At 40.9% G+C, this 16,305-nt stretch overlaps 1 protein-coding gene across 1 annotated transcript in view; it reads right to left on the bottom strand.

The window, feature by feature from the left end:
- LOC148847844 (alpha,alpha-trehalose-phosphate synthase [UDP-forming] 1-like) overlaps positions 1-16,305 on the bottom strand; it is a 119,451-nt gene that overhangs the window by 55,424 nt on the left and 47,722 nt on the right. Inside the window, exon 7 of the mRNA XM_088952281.1 lies at positions 5,447-5,597. Coding sequence (XP_088808407.1) covers positions 5,447-5,597 — 151 coding nt within the window. The remainder of the gene's footprint in view (positions 1-5,446; positions 5,598-16,305) is intronic.

Raw genomic sequence — 16,305 nt, 5'->3', positions numbered from 1 at the left:
ATGCTAATATTCTCTCTGCCGCAAGAAGATGAGAAGTTCTAGGAGAGTGCATGTACTAGCTAACAACACTAACTGCATAGCTGATATCCGGCCAAGTGAGGCAAAGATATAGGAGCTTTCCAACCAACCGTTGGAACATAACTTTGTCTTCAAGAGGCTCCCCGTCCTCTGCATCAGCCGGCTTAACCCCCAACTTTCCAGTTTCCGCCAACAGATCTAGAACATATTTTCTCTGAGAGATAAAAATCCCCTGCTTGGATCTAGCAACCTCAATACCCAAAAAGTACCGTAGTGCACCAAGATCTTTCACCTCAAACTCTTGATGAAGGAACTGTTTGAGGGACTCAATCTCATGATTGTCATTTCCTATCACCACAATATCATCAACATATACTGCAAGTAGTGTCAGAGAGGACTCCACCTTCTTGATGAATAGTGTATGATCTGACTAGGCCTATACATAACCAAACTTTCCAAGGGCTAATCTGAACCTATCAAACCAGGCTCTAGGTGACTGCTTCAGACCATACAATGCCTTGTTTAGTCGGCAAACCTTCTTACCTGTCTCTGTATCATAGAATCCAGGAGGCAACTGCATGTAAACCTCTTCCTGTAAGTCTCCATTTAGAAAGGCATTTTTAACATCCATCTAAAACAGGGGCCAAGAATGATTTGCTGCAAGGGAAAACAGAACTCGGATGGTGGTCATCTTGGTTATTGGGGCAAAGGTCTCCAAGTAGTCTATACCATAAGTCTGAGTGAACCCCTTTGCAACCAGCCGGGCTTTGTACCTTTCAATAGAGCCATCAGCATTATGCTTCACAGTGAACACCCATCTGCATCCCACCGGTTTCTTTCCTTTTGGTGGGTCAACCAGTGCCCAAGTATTATTCTTCAACAAGGCATCCATTTCGACTTGCATTGCATCTTTCCATTCTGGAATTGATAAGGCTTCTTGCGCTGTTCTTGGAATAGGGATATCGGCAATGGAAGTGAGATAAGACCGGTAAGATGGAGACAAACGATCATAGGATAAGAACTGTGAGATGCTGTGAGCCGTAGAAGTGGTGCAATGTCGTTTCCCTTTGCGAATGGCAATAGGGAGATCAAGGTCATCCACAAGAGAGGAAGTGGCAACAATGAGAGGTATCTCAGTAGGCTTTGGATCTGGAGCCACAGAAGGAACTAGAGTTGGCCAGGACTACCGATGACTAGGATCAACCTGCCTGCATCGCCTGTGATAGACTCTCAACTCCGGCTCCCTCTGACCATCCTCACCACTACAGCCTTCATCATCCAGTGGAATAGGTAAAGGAACAACCCCACTTCTACCAGCCCCACTCAAAACAGCCCCACTTCTACCAGCCCCACTTCCACTCTCACTGCTCTCCCCCTGAGGAGAAACCCTAGGATAATAGGGTGTCTCCTCAAAGAAGGTGACATCCATGGAGACAAATTGTTTCCCTGAAACCGGATCATAGCAGCAATAACCCTTTTGAGTTTGTGCATAACCAAGGAAAATGCATTTGGAGGCCTTAGGTTCAAACTTGGAATGATGAGGCCCGAGAAGCTGAACGAAACAGGTACAACCAAAGGTTTTAAGGGGAACAATGAACAACTCCTCGTCTGGGTATAGAAGGGAAAAGGGGGTTCTCATATCAAGAACCCGGGAAGGAACTCGATTAATGAGATAAACTGTCGTGAGAATAGCATCACCCCAGAAGCGAATAGGTACATTGGAGGTAAACATAATGCTTCTAGCTACCTCCAAGATATGCCTATTCTTCCTTTCAGCAACGTCGTTCTGCTGTGGTGTATAAGGGCAAGTGCTCTGGTGAATAACTCCATGGCTAAGAAGGTAGGAGGTCAATGGCTGAGCAAAGTATTCCTTTGCATTATCAGATCTAAGGACTTTAATTTTGGTCCCAAACTGAGTGAGAACCATCTAATGGAAGTTTTGGGTCAGAGCAGGAACCTCATCCCGAGAACGCATAAGATAGACCCAAGAAAAACGGGTATGGTCATCAACAAACAGTAGAAAATATCTGTACCCACCCATCGAAGAGAAATGATATGGCCCCCAAACATCAGTATGCACAATATCAAAAGAGGAATTACTCCTTTTATTACTTAAAGAATAAGAGGTTCTACAATGTTTGGCAATCTCACAACTCTCACACCTCAACTTTGATAACTCAACAGACTCAAACAAAGCAGGAAACAGACTTTTCAAAGACTTAAAAGACAAATGACCTAATCGGTTATGCCAAAGCATAACCGAACTCACAGACTGGGAAACAAAAGACTTCTTATCCACTTACTCCTCCCGACGAGAACTCTCTCCAAGCAAATAGATCCCGTTCGTCTCACGGCCAGTCCCAATCACCTTCCTCGTCTCCAAATCCTGAAAAACACATCAGTCAAGGAAAAAGGTTACTGAACAGTTCATGTGTTTAGTAATACTACTAACTGAAAGCAGGTTAGTATCAAGCTTAGGAACATGCAAGACTGAAGATAAGGAGATAGTATCTGATAGCTTGATGTCCCCCTTGCCCGAAATGGGAACAAGAGAGCCATTAGCAATGGACACTCTATCTCGGCCAGAGGACAAGTGATAAGAAGTGAACAAAGATGGCAAGTTAGTCATATGGTCAGATGCACCTAAATCTATTACCCAGCAGTGGTCAGTATTACCTGGAGTTGAAGCATGGTAAGCTGAGGCTCGAGTACCTGAATGTGCAAATGCAGATGTGGCAGGAGCTGATGGTGACTGAGATGGCTGAGCTGAACTCCCAACTTCCTTTTCCAACTGTATGAGGGCAGCCCGAACAGCAGCTAAAGTCTCTAGGGATGTGCCTGATGAGGATGTTGAATCAGTGTTCACGGCCACATGAGCATTACCCTTCTTATTTCTTAGTTTTGCTGGGACCAAGTGAGGATGTAGCTTCCAACAAGTATCTTTTGTGTGCTTGGGTTTCTTGCAATGTTCACATACCGGATCCCGTTTATCTTCCTTCTTCTGGTCCCTTTCTGAGCCCCCTGGCTTAGGTTTAATAGCTGTCAAGGCTGGGAAAAAGGGCTGAGGCTGCATCATGACTTTCCTCCTGATCTCTTCACTATGCACCAGGGAGTATCTATTGTCGCACAATGTCATAATCTAAATTCAAACCAGCTAGAAACTCAAATACCCTATTCGTCTTGACTTGCTTTCTGTGAGTCTGTGCATCTTTGGGACTCTCCCACTCAAGGGTCTCTAGATGGTCAATCTCATGCCACAAGGATTTCAAGGTAAAGAAGTAGACAGAAACTGGCTTCTCTCCTTGTTTAAGGTTGTTCACCTCACACTTCAGTTCATAGGCTCTGGCAACATTAAGGGGTTGGGAATAGATTTCTTTCACGACATCCTATATCTCTTTTGTTGTCTTTGCCCACAAGAAATTTCGGCTGATATGTGGCTACATAGAATTACACAGCCATGCCATAACCAAATAGTTCTCTTGAACCCACTTGGTGTATGTTGGGTCCTCCTTGGAAGGTTCTTTCACATCTCCCAAGAGGTAACCCAGTTTTCCCCTTCCTCCAATAGCCATCATGGCTGATTGAGCCCACTCCAAGTAATTTGACCCATCAAATCTCATAGTTGTAATCTGAAACCCGGTTTCAGATACACCACCAAAACTGTTGTTTCCAAAACTACTTTCTCCCTGACCCTTAAACACCATCTTTGATCAAGAACCAATGGCTACAAATAGTTAGAGCCACCATACCAGAAAACAGAGTAAAACAAGCAGGTCTGAAATCTGATCTGAAACCAACACAAAACTGATCTGAAATCTGATCTGATCCGAAATCTGATCTGAAAACAACCCAAATCTGATCTGAAATCAATCGCCTATCACAGTATATGCAAGAAATCAACTCAAATCTGATCTGAAATCAATCGGCATGCATAGTACCAAGCAGCCTGTCAATCTGAGATGCTATTTTTCTGAAATAACTACTGTGGGGCCCACTGCTGCGAGAGCAAAATTAGGGTTTCAACTGTAGGTCTGAAATAAGTGCGCAGCTGCACTCTCCAAGCAGTCCGCACAAGTGGGACTTGTTGTAGGGCAATATGAAACCCTAAAACTAATCACCTCTGAGAGGGGGGGTGGGTTCGGCCCAACAGTCAAACCCTAGAAACAAACTTAAACACAGTTCGGCAAGTCAAACCCTAGAAACAAACTTGAACATAGTTCGGCCCCTCCTTCTAGACAGGTCCAACCTATCTCGACTGATTGCAGTCTCTGAAACTCAATAAAAAAAACTTATGTACTTCGGTTTACTGTCTTCTAGGGTTACCTGAACCCTAACCTTCGCTGCTTCTTCCTTATTACCAACTCTCTGCAAGCCGCGGCAAGTCTTCAACTGCTGCGAACCTCTCCTGGTAATCTCCAAGATTCAGCCACCGAATACTTCTTCAAAGCTTCCAGCCCTAACTAGTCCTCATGTGGTCGGCTGGACTAGACACACATGAGAAGCCCTAGATAGGCTTTGATACCAAGTAGAAGATCAAGACTGTAATCAGTCTTGAATCCTAATAGGTTTTAGGTTTACAAAATAGAAGAAAAGTGAGAGAAAGAAGAGAGAATAGAAGAGAAACAGGAGAACACAAGTGGTTGAAAGGAGGAACAGATTCTAACAGATCTGCCGCTGCCACTTTCTTATTATTTATAGGTTATGTTTAGTACACAATGGAAAGGACACATTTGCCCTTAGTACTTACATAATAAATAAAGTAAATAAAAGCTGAAATAAATAACAACTGAATTAACAAACTGACTCAAACTGACACTACTATAACTGAAACAAATAACTACACATGCTGTCCTACGAACACAGTGGGGCCCACATCAGTGTTCTCTACAAGAGGAATCCAGAAACTCTTCCCAGAACAAAGAATTAACCTTAAGGAAGTTTCCTGGGACATTATTTATTTATTTTTTATCAATAACTGCAAATTTCGTTAATGATCAAATCAAGGTACAAAAGAAGAGATGAAAGAGGAGAGATAAACTCTCTTAACTCTCATCAGCATATTAGCAGTGTTACAGTTGAGCCCAAAACATTTGAGTCTTTCCCACCCCTTGTTTAGCTAGTACATCAGCAAAAGCATTAGTGGTTCTTTTAACCCATGTAAATCTCACATCCATGTTTTGTGTCAACCACTTGAATTTCCTCCTTTCACTTCTGTAGTTCCAGAGTCCAACTTCTCAATTAAATAACCCAACTAGAAAACCCACTTCCTGAGTCATGTATATCACAAAGAAGAAAAAGCATGCTTAGCGAAGGAGCATATATTCGGGAACATCAAGGACATAGCCAATTCAAAAGATAATTGTGCCACTTCTGATAAGAAAATGCTATATTAGAAAGAAGATAATGTAAATTTAGTGAAGGAGCATACATTCAGGGACATCTGTTCTTGTTGGAACAGCAATTTGCAACAAGACTACTTTATCACGCCAATCTGGGTTTTCCTCAAGGAATTTTTCAAATGCCAGTATCTTCTGGGGAATTCCTTTAATCATGTCAAGACGATCAACACCTAACATTACCTGCCAAGCAAATAGAAAATGAGAAGCATATAGACAACAAACAAAATTTCTATACAGGAACAAACAGAACAAAAGGTCTGAAATTCAGGCTCCATTTGGGAAGAGTGCAAATACAAATATGTAGACTGCAAAACCTTGTATTTTGTATTATTTTGTATGTATTTGCACTGTACGTATTTGTATTTGTACTCTTTCCAAACTGAGCCTCAACAACATAAGCCAGTAGCAAAACACTTCATTTCATGTAAATTAGTGCTCCACTAATTGCTTGGCATACACCAATCATGTATAGGATAATAAGAACAAGAAAATAGCAGAATATGATACGTATGTCAATAAAGGAAAACTATCAACATCTTATTGATTGCATAAACAATTCCAAAAATGTGATGAGAAACAATGCTGGGAAAATCTTTTAAGTGCTCCACATAGCATGATATATCAGGATCATTGAAAAATTAATCATAATCCCTGTAAATAAGAATAAAAGACAAAATCTATTAAAGACACAATCAAAAAGTTAACCTGAAGAGGGGAAATCAAACTCTCATGGAACTCTTAAACTGATCTCCAAGAAGGCATGAACCCTCTACTCACTCTTTCCAAGACAAGGCATTTTGATTTCCCCAAGAAGTACCATAAAATGATAAGTTTCCAGTTTTGTTCCTCAGGCGAATGCTGCTCAATGCTCCCACATCTTGAATTTAAGGAACATTAAGGTTTGGTATACAAGACATTTCTACCAACTGATTTGTATTATAAAGTATAAACACATTCCCACATGGCAACAGAGGTCAATAAGGTAATATGTGAAAGAGACAAAGTTGGCCCTTGTAAGATGTATTGTCATTGTTAATAGTAAAGTGCACCTAAAGACATGTTCTATGCAGTTTACATTATATGAGCCATTATAATTTTTTCTCCCATGATTTGCTAGGCCGTAAATGTCCATGAAAACGCAAACGCTTTGCCTTTCTTTCTTTTTTTGATAATTTAAAGAAATTTATTAATCAGCAATGGAAAGTAATACAATGTCCCCAAGGAGAGGCACAAGCTGCAACCTCTCCAGGCTAGTTAAGTACAGATTTCCAAAATAATAACAACTTACAAAGTAGCACAAAAAAGATCTTCCCTGGAAACCCCCTGTTTGGCTAAAGAATCAGCAATAGTATTAGCAAACCTGCTAACCCATTTTACCTCAACTTTCATATTGCTAGTTAACCACTTTACTTTTTTTAATGAGATCTTTGTAGCCCCAAATGGTAGTATCTGGGTTTAGAAGCCACCTTGTTACCACCAGAGAGTCCCCTTCAACTAGGAGATGCTCCACCCCAAGCTAGTTAGCGATCTGAATTCCTTGTACTGCAGCTAGTATTTCTGCCCTTGTAGAGTCCCCCACTCCTACTGGTCCTGAGAATAAGGAAATTATGTTGCTGTCCTTATTTCTCAGGACACCCCCTATACCTGAAGGCCCAAGGTTACCTTGGCTGCTTCCATCAAAATTCAACCTGATGACATTTTCTAGAGGCAGAACCCATTCTAACAAACTTCTATTCTTCTTTGTCGAAGTATTAGCTATTACTAACCAATTCCTCCACAAGTCATCAAAGGAGAAATCATCAAATATATCCAAGGTTTTCAGCCAATGAATTGCTCTTGTTAGGATGCAGTCCTTCACTTCATCTAATCTTCTCTCCTTCTCTAAGAAGACTCTTGCATTCCTTTCCTCCCAGAGAGTCTATAAGGTGGCCGCCCTGACACATTTCCACATGAACTTGCCTCTTCTAGTGTGCCATACAAAAAAAGATGGGTTAAATAATGAACTCAAATCAGAAGGTAGAGACCACCTACCTCCAAATAAACAAAGGCTTCAACTCCATAAAGCTGTAACAATCAACAAATGGAAACAGTCCTCATTCTGGGCCTTATGCAAGGAACACCAATTCGGGGAGAGACAAAGAGAGGGTCGCTTTTTCTGCAAGTTTTCCAAGGTATTGATTTTCCCATAGTAGACTTCCCAACAGAATACAGCAATTTTTGGGGGAATAGGTCGTGCCCAGACTTTTTTGAAGGGGAACCCTTGGGAATTGGGGTGAGAACTGAGGGATTTTAGAAAAGAAGAACAAGTAAATATACGTTTTGGAAGAGGAGTCCAAACTCTTTGATTAGAAGATGTGGGGTCCAAACAAACGTGTTTATTATTCATAGTTATGCAAATGTGTTTTTAAAGTCCATACAAATGTGTTTATTATTCATAGTTATGCAAAGAACTTATATTCAAAGGTTGGGCATATAAAAATGTTGGCAAAACTTTTTGTTTTACATTATAGTCTTGTCCACAGCTTATCAGCCTGTCCCTTCTATTTCTTGTAATATCTTAAAATGATAATATTGACAAGAGTCACAAGACTGTCTGTCTGACATGTTTTTGTTTACAGGATCGTTCCCTCGACTTTCACAGATTATGTGTGCTATATGCAGTGACTGGTACTCTTTTCTTCCTCTATTTTTAAACTGTTCCTTGTGAATAGCAAGAAATATGCACTAAATTACCAAGAAAAAAGTAACACCTCCTGAGAACCGTTCTTAAATATGACTCTCTGTTCAAGCACGTGTTCTATATCTATTGATGATTTCAGACTCCGAACCCAGCCTCATATAACAAGCAAACCACCCCCATACACTAAAATAACCCACAAAGAAAACCTTCCAAACAAGAAAAAACAAACATCCCAAGACCCATAACAAGACTACAACCCATCTCCATTCTTAACAGAAATAGTACACAATCAAAAGCTAGCCAGCAGACAAGAAACAAAACAAATACCCCAAACAAGTACTCCCCGCCCACAAACTGGAGAAAATAAGAGCAGAAACAATTTTCTCTATTTATTTTTCTGGTTTTTCCTATATTTCAAACCCTTCTTTCTTGGACCGAGCCCAAATAGCCCTCCTTCTAGTCTAGCAAAAGCGTTTGACTCCAATACCATTTGATGTCCCTTCTGAGTCTTAAATCTTCTAATTGCAAGATTATCTTAATGGTTTTCTCTATTTATTTTTCTGGATTTTCCTATATTTCAAATCCTTCTTGATTGGACCAATCCCAAATAGCCCTCCTTTTCATCTAGTAAAAAACATTTGACACCATATTGTTTGATGTCTCTTCTGAGTCTTAAATCTTCTAATTGCAAGATTATCCTTTCTAAGTTCCGTAAAATCGTTAGTCTTCTCATTAATCTTTCAAGTTCCAGATCCAAGTTTTTTTTTGGAAGAGCTGACCTGCTTCCAAAGCTTCATTCTTATTATTGCTGAAGTCTGCAGGTTGAGCAGAATTCTCTTCACCGTTCAAATCTTCAAGCCTTGACGTAATTCCTTCAGATTCCTTCTCAGCCACCCTTATAGGCATTGGACAACTCTCTTCCAACTCTTTGAATTTCTTTCTCACAAATTCCTTTTTTCATCAATAAAACATTTCATTAATTAATCAGAAAATAATTACAAAGGGGAAGAAAAGCTTTATTATCTTCCAGCTGAGGCTTGAGCCCCCAAGAAAGGAAAAAAGGAAAAAAGAGTTGCAACTGAGCCCAAGGCATGGAATCCCTCTCCACCCCTTGTTTAGCTAACCCATCAGCAAAAGAGTTAGCTGATCTTTTCACCCAACCGATCTTGATTTCCATCTCTTGAACCAGCCACCTAAATTTCCTCCTCTCATTGCTGTAATTCCATAACCCACTGTTGTCTGTATTCAGCCACCCCACCACCACCTCCGAGTCCCCTTCAATTATAAGTTTTCTTATATTCATATCCTTAGCTCTCTGGACTCCTTCCATAACTGCATAGATCTCGGCTCTGTGAGAATCACCTACTCCAATTGGGCCTGAGAACAGGGCTGAAACAATCCCATTCTCATTCCTAAACACACCCCAAATCCCCGAGTGTCCAGGATTAACTCTACTACCATCAAAGTTTAGTTTTAAGAAACCAGCTGGTGGAGGGGTCCAAGACAAACTCATTCCTGTTTTAGTAATCTGGGTACAGCTAGCAATCTCACCCCACTTCCTCAACATGTCATCCATTGAGTCCAAACCCTTGGGAATTGGGGTGAGAATCCAAATTTCTCTTTGGGTTTGTCTCTGTAGAGAAGATGGGCCGAATGGCCCATAGGTTGTTTATTCTTCTTGTTATTTTGGGCCCATCCTGTCAATGTTAAGTTATTTTTTAAGTTCTTTGTAAATTCTGCCCAACTAAGGGCCTCCTTGTAATTACTCAAAATTATCTAATAAAACAGTGTTAGAGGGCTGAGATAGAGACTGTTCGAAAACTCTTCTCAGAACCCTCATTGCCGAAACACACAAGTCTCCTCTCCTCTCCTCTCTTCAGTTTCAACAGTCTCAAAAGGCTTACTTGGGGTCCAAGGGCGGTTAAAAAAACACAAAAAGCCAAAATTTAACTCAGGCGCACACCTGTCGTGAGGCACAAGGTGCACCAGGCGCACTAGGAGCACACCTTTTTAAAGGGGCTACACCTAGGCCTAGGTGAGGTGCAGGCCTAAAATGCACCTCGCCTATGTGCCTAGGCATGCCTTTTAAATCACTGTTGAGAACTATCTGCCAACCTCACTTATCCCTCCCAGAAAGTAAATGGTAAGAGCTTATAATGATTAGTAGCACTGGAATCAATAATCCAACGGGAATGAGAGGTGGTCACACGGAAAGAAAAGGCCTATGTACCTGAACTGGAAGCATAGGATGAAGAGGGAACAATAGAGGTCTCCTCCAGTTAACAAAGAGCCCTACCATATCCTTCCAACAATTGATCTTTCAAAGCATTTAGTATTTCTTCCTTTAGTGCAAAGCTTGTAGAATGATCGTGGGCTGCATTGGTGCTAGAATTACTCTCTTGATATACAGTACCAAACACAACATTATCTAAATTCTGTTTCTTTCCAGGCTTCTGCTGAAATTTCTTGGAATTTCCTACAAGATCCCAACAAGTCACCTTAGTATGACAAGATCAGCCACAATCAGAGCACCACAACTTGTCTTTATCAACTTCTTAATTCTTCCCATTCACTGCAACTTTCTTACCCTCATTGCTGCCACCCAGTCATAAGAGCCACCTACCCCTCAGGAGGATTCATAGCTATCCTCCTACTTTCCATTGATTGAACAAGGGGATACAGCTCTTGAAGAAAGGGAAGTTCTTTGCTGCCCAATATCTGAACCCACATGATCTCATAAATATGATTCATGCTAGCAAGAAATGCAAACACATACTGCTGATTCACAAGCTTCTTATAGTCCTTAGCATCCAATTTTCCTCCCACTCAATGGTTTGATAGTAGTCCAGGTCTGTGCCTTTTTTAAAAGATAATAAAACTTATAAAATCATTTTTTTAGGGATTAAAAATTTAAGACCCTAACATGGACTTGTTTGGGCTTGCCTCAAGGGACTCGATACAAAGGCGGCTTGTAGAATTAGGAATGAAAGATGTAACATCACATTAACTATTTTAAATAATGCAACTGAGAAAGAAATAAAGAAATTAAAAGTTTGACATGCTTGAATATGTTTTGTATGCTATTTTCTATTTTATTTTATTTTTTCATTTTTCACTTTGAATATGTTTTATATGTTATGTTTATGTATTTAAATTTGAGCTAATAGGATTTTCTAAAACATTTAGTTTAAAAATAAAGTTTAAACTTTTTAATTAATACTATTCAAATATTTTCTTAATTTATTTCGATTTTTTTTTACATTTTTGCATTTTTTTTAAACTTTGCACCTTGATTCAAAAAGGAGCATGCCTCGCCTTGGGCGCATAATGGTGTCTGCACTTTTTTTGTGCCTTGCACTTTTAAAACATTGAAACACACCAAGAGAAATTTGCACCTGCCAGTCTGCCCTTAACACTGATGTAGAAACAACCCAGCAGAAAAACAGCACCAACTATGATCAAATAGGAAGGAAAAAAAAACTAAATACAGCAGCAACTCAACTCCTAAAACCACCAGAAAAGAAAGAGGAAAGACTTCTTACTACTGCTGCCACAGGCCAGCAATCAAACACCTTGAAGACAAATGTTACAGTGAATACCCAAGGCTTCAACTAAGCAGCAGATCAGGGCAGATCACTAGTTGGAGTACAAACTCTTAAAAAACACATCAGAACCAGCCCAACTTCAGCCCAGAAACATGTAGCTGCAGAGACCTTTTCAAGCCAAAAAAAGCAAATATGCAACTGCTCCATTGCAGTCCAAACAACTATGCAGCAAAAACAATTTGTTTGCACCTCCAGATTAAATAATCCAACTAGCAGTACTTTCTGTTCACCAAGGATACCCCTGCACTAGATTCATTAGGCCACAACCCAGATTGAAGAACCACTTCTTAGATCTGAACCGCCATTAAAACAGAGAGGAAAACTCCCTCCAACACTTATACTTCCATTCATAGTCCAAGGAGACACTCAAGAGAAAAAAAAAATGGTTATACAACCAAATAAATAAGAATGAAGAAGAAATCCCCCCCCCCTTTCTATGGGTAGAGCTAAGAAAGTTTCTCTCTCCCCTTTTTGTTCTTGTACCCATTTTTCCCCTTCTTAATTAATGAAATAGGTTCTGTTATTGATCAAAAAAAGAAGAGAGAAAAGAGAATCACAGAAGCCTCAAATCTCGGTAAAAAATGCTCTGGTACCATCTAGGTTGCTTTTGGAAGAGAGAGAAAAGACAGTATTGAGGCAATTTTAGTGGACTGGTGGTGCCCACTTGCACACACATTAGTGTTAGGGAAAGAAAAAGGAGGAAAAGACAAGTATATCATTGGGTACACAACAATACCAATAATGCATATAAAAGCAATCCTAACTGTTAGAATGCTCGAGTCAGGGGTATTTTGGTCATTCTAGTGTATCTTATTGAAAGTGAAATGTCTATTGTATCTGAGTTTAAGTTATGTGTCCCATCTTCTATGAGGGACAAAATTGTCTTTCTTGTAACTCAAGTTTTTCATGAATAAAAGTTAAGTGGGTTGGCTAGGAGAGGTACTTTTGTACATACTCTCTTCTAGTCTGGCCGAACACTCTTCTCCTCTCCTTCTTCTTTCTCTTTTCTTTCTTCTTTCTTCTTCTCTACTTTGACCTAGAAACAACTAGGATTTATTCACATGGTATCAGAGCATTAAGGTCTGGTGTTCGTTTTCTTGCTGTTGTCTTTCTTCCTGGGTTCGCCGCCAGCTTCACAGTAGGTTTCATCATCCTACAACTGATCTGATTGAAGACTCGATAAAGGGCTGAAAAGGAGTTGTTGTTTTGAGGGCCTGGAGGTGAGAATGCCTCTGTCCGGTGCTGTGGTGGTCGTTGAAGTGGTATACTAGACCCTCTATTCAGTGTACAAAGAGGGCTGGTCGTATACAGGTATGGACACTGCTGTCGTGTGTTCAGAAATGGACTGTGAATGCTGATTTTTTTGTGTGTGCTTCGAAAGTTAGTTGTTGTGGTGCTGGGTGAAACTGATACACATATCAGTCATTTTTTTGTGTGTTTTCTTGCTCACATGTGTGCTGAATGAAGAGTGGTAGACTGCTGATGTCCACGACAGCAGTGGTGTGGTGTTGATTGTGTTGTGGTGGCTGACATATCTATGTTTTTAAATGCTTAAAAGTGAACCCCTAGACCTTGTGTGTAATCAGTTATGCAGTTTGCAGAACAAGTGTTTGATGAAATGACCGAGTAATTTCAGTAGTGGTGTGGTGGTGGTAAATGGTCCTGCAGTGTGCAGTCCAAGTGTTTGATGTGTTGACTGAATGATTTCAGCTTTAGAGTGTAGTGTGTAATGTGCAGTTGAAGAAAGTGGGTTGGTGGTATTGTAAGCGAGATAAGTCTTGTGACAAGTGTGAGATTGTGGTGTATATTCAGAGGAGACATAATTGAGATGGCTTCAACTGTAGTAGGGAATGACAACAAAACAGGCATCATGCTCTCCTCAGATTATCTAAGTGTTCAAATGACATCCATCAAGTTGAATGGTGAGAACTATGTACCATGGGCAAAATCTGTGGAGGTGCTCTTGAAGGCCAAGAAGAAAGTAAAACATGTGAGGGAGGAGAGACCTTCCTCTGATTCTCCTGGGTTCAGTGATTGGGAACAAGATGATGCACAGATAATGACATGGCTTTGGAACAGCATGGAACCAAAGATTAGTGTGAACTTCATGTTCCTAGATACAGCCAAAGAGATCTGGGATCATACTAAAAAGTTGTACTCTGGACAAGACAATACAACTAGGGCATATCAGTTATACCAAGAGTACTTCAATTTGAAGCAAGGAAGTCAAAGCTTAGAAGAGTATTATGCAAGTTTGAGAAACATCCGCAATGAGCTAAATGTGTATCACCCTCTCACATCAGATGTCCAGATCCAACAACAGCAACGTGAACAGCTTGATGTGACCAGGTTTCTTGTGGGCTTGAAGGCTGAATATGAGCCTGTCAGAGCACAGATATTGAGGGGATCAGCTCTCCCCTCACTTGAAGAAGTTTTTGCCCGTCTTAAGAGGGCATCCATTGAGCCAGAGGAACATTCTTCCTTCTCTGATAGATCTGGTTTGGTAGTGACTAAAGGGAGTGGTCGTGGAAGTAGAAGTGGTGGTGGCAGCAGTGGCCCTCCAAGCAACCGTGGTGGGCACATGTTTAATCGGGCCAGTGGCCGGACTAGAGGCCGTGAGTCAGGGGGAGGCCGTGGAAAAGGAAGGGGTAATGCTCAGAGAAAATGTACACATTGTGGCTTAGAGGGGCACACAATTAATTTCTGCTATGATTTGCGTGGTCCACCCAACACTTGGGCTAACCATGTTACATCTAAGAGTAGTAGCACAATTACTGAAAGCCAGTAAACTGCACCAACCCCCTCCACACCCACTTGTGCTTCCGAGCAAGAAATGGTGAGTGTACCACGGGCAATATATGAGGAGTTCCTTCAAACAACTCAGCAGAACACAACTACACTTGCCCATTCAGGTATGACTTGCTTAGCTTCCAAAGCTTCACCCTGGATCATTGATTCTGGCGCCTCGGACCATATGTCTGGGACTCTTGATGTATTTTCTTCCCTTTCTCGCACCTCCACATCTTAGACAGTTACACTTGCTAATGGTTCTACATCTCCTATTTGTGGTGTTGGTGATGTTGATCTCTCCTCATTGTCTTTAGCATCTGTTTTATATGTTCCTAAGTTCATTTTTAACCTTATGTCTGTTAGTAGATTAACCAAGTCCCTTAATTATTCTGTAACCTTCTATCCTTCTTCTTGTGTGTTTTAGAATCTCATGACGGGGACGAAGATTGGTGGAGGGCATGAAGCCGATGGTTTGTATTACCTTGATGGTGGTGGCCCTCTAGTGGCTTTTCAGTCATCTCTTACTCCTCTCCAATGGCACTGCAGACTTGGTCATCCCTCTCTCAAGGCTTTGAAGCTGCTAGTTCCTTCCTTGAGTCATCTTTCATCATTAGATTGTGAGTCATGTCAGTTGGGAAAACATCATCGAGTCTCATTTAGTCCAAGAACTGATAGTCGTGTCTCAAGTCCTTTTGTTTTAGTTCATTCTGATGTATGGGGTCCAGTTAAAGTGGTGTCATACAATAGGTTTAAGTATTTTGTAATCTTTGTTGATGACTTTTCAAGAATGACATGGATCTATCTTATGAAAGACCGTAGTGAATTGTTCTCTATTTCTCAGAAATTTTATGCTAAAATACGCACTCAGTTTGGTGTTCATATGAAAATACTTCACTCCGATAATGCCAAAGAATACATCTCCTCATCATTTCAGCAATACCTAGAACATCATGGAATAATTCATCAAACTTCTTGTGCCTACACCCCACAACAAAACGGTGTAACTGAACGGAAAAATAGACATCTTCTTGAAACTGCTCGGTCCTTGATGATCAATATGCATGTCCCAAAGCATTTTTGGAGTGATGCTGTTCTTACATCCTGTTTTTTGATAAATTGGATGCCCATGTCAATCCTTGGAAGTCAATCCCCTTTCTCCGTGTTGTTCCCCACTTTGTCTCCCTTTCCTCTCACCCCAAGAGTCTTTGGCTGTGTTTGTTTTGTTCAGCACTTGGGGTCTGGAGTAGACAAGCTAGATGCTCGGGCTACAAAGTGTATTTTTCTTGGCTAATCAATGACTCAGAAAGGGTACAAGTGTTATAACCCTAAGTTTCATAAATCGTTTGTGTGCCCTGATATCACCTTCTTTGAATCAGTTCCCTTTTTCTCCAATGTCGGGGTCTCTTCTTCTCCCTCTGTGGTTCCTCTTCCTGTTCCAGTTGTGGACCCCCTTCCCGTAGTTCCCACTCCTACTGCAGATGCACATCATATGCCGGTTACTACAGAGAGGCCGCCAATTACTCAAGTGTATACTCGCAGAAGTGCTTCGGCTCCTCCTCCACTTCAGCACCCATCGACAGATCCTGCTACTGCCCCTTCTCCCTCAGATCTTCATCTCCCTATTGCTTTGCAAAAAGGTAAACGTACTTGTACTTCTCATCCTATTTCAGACTATGTTTTCCACTGCTCACCTTTCTGCTTCCCATTGCAAGTTTATATCATTACTCTCATCGGCTCCCATTCCCAAGACTGTACAAGAAGCCCTTGTCTCTCCAGGGTGGCGGCAAGCCATGGAAGAAGAACTCTCTGCTCT

This window comes from Nelumbo lutea, chromosome 6, assembly GCF_056320005.1.
Source record: "Nelumbo lutea isolate HS-2025 chromosome 6, American lotus-T2T, whole genome shotgun sequence".
In the NCBI taxonomy this organism is placed as follows: Eukaryota; Viridiplantae; Streptophyta; class Magnoliopsida; order Proteales; family Nelumbonaceae; genus Nelumbo; species Nelumbo lutea.
The sequence above is the reverse complement of the archived record's forward strand: the minus strand, read 5'-3'. Positions and strand labels throughout refer to the sequence as shown.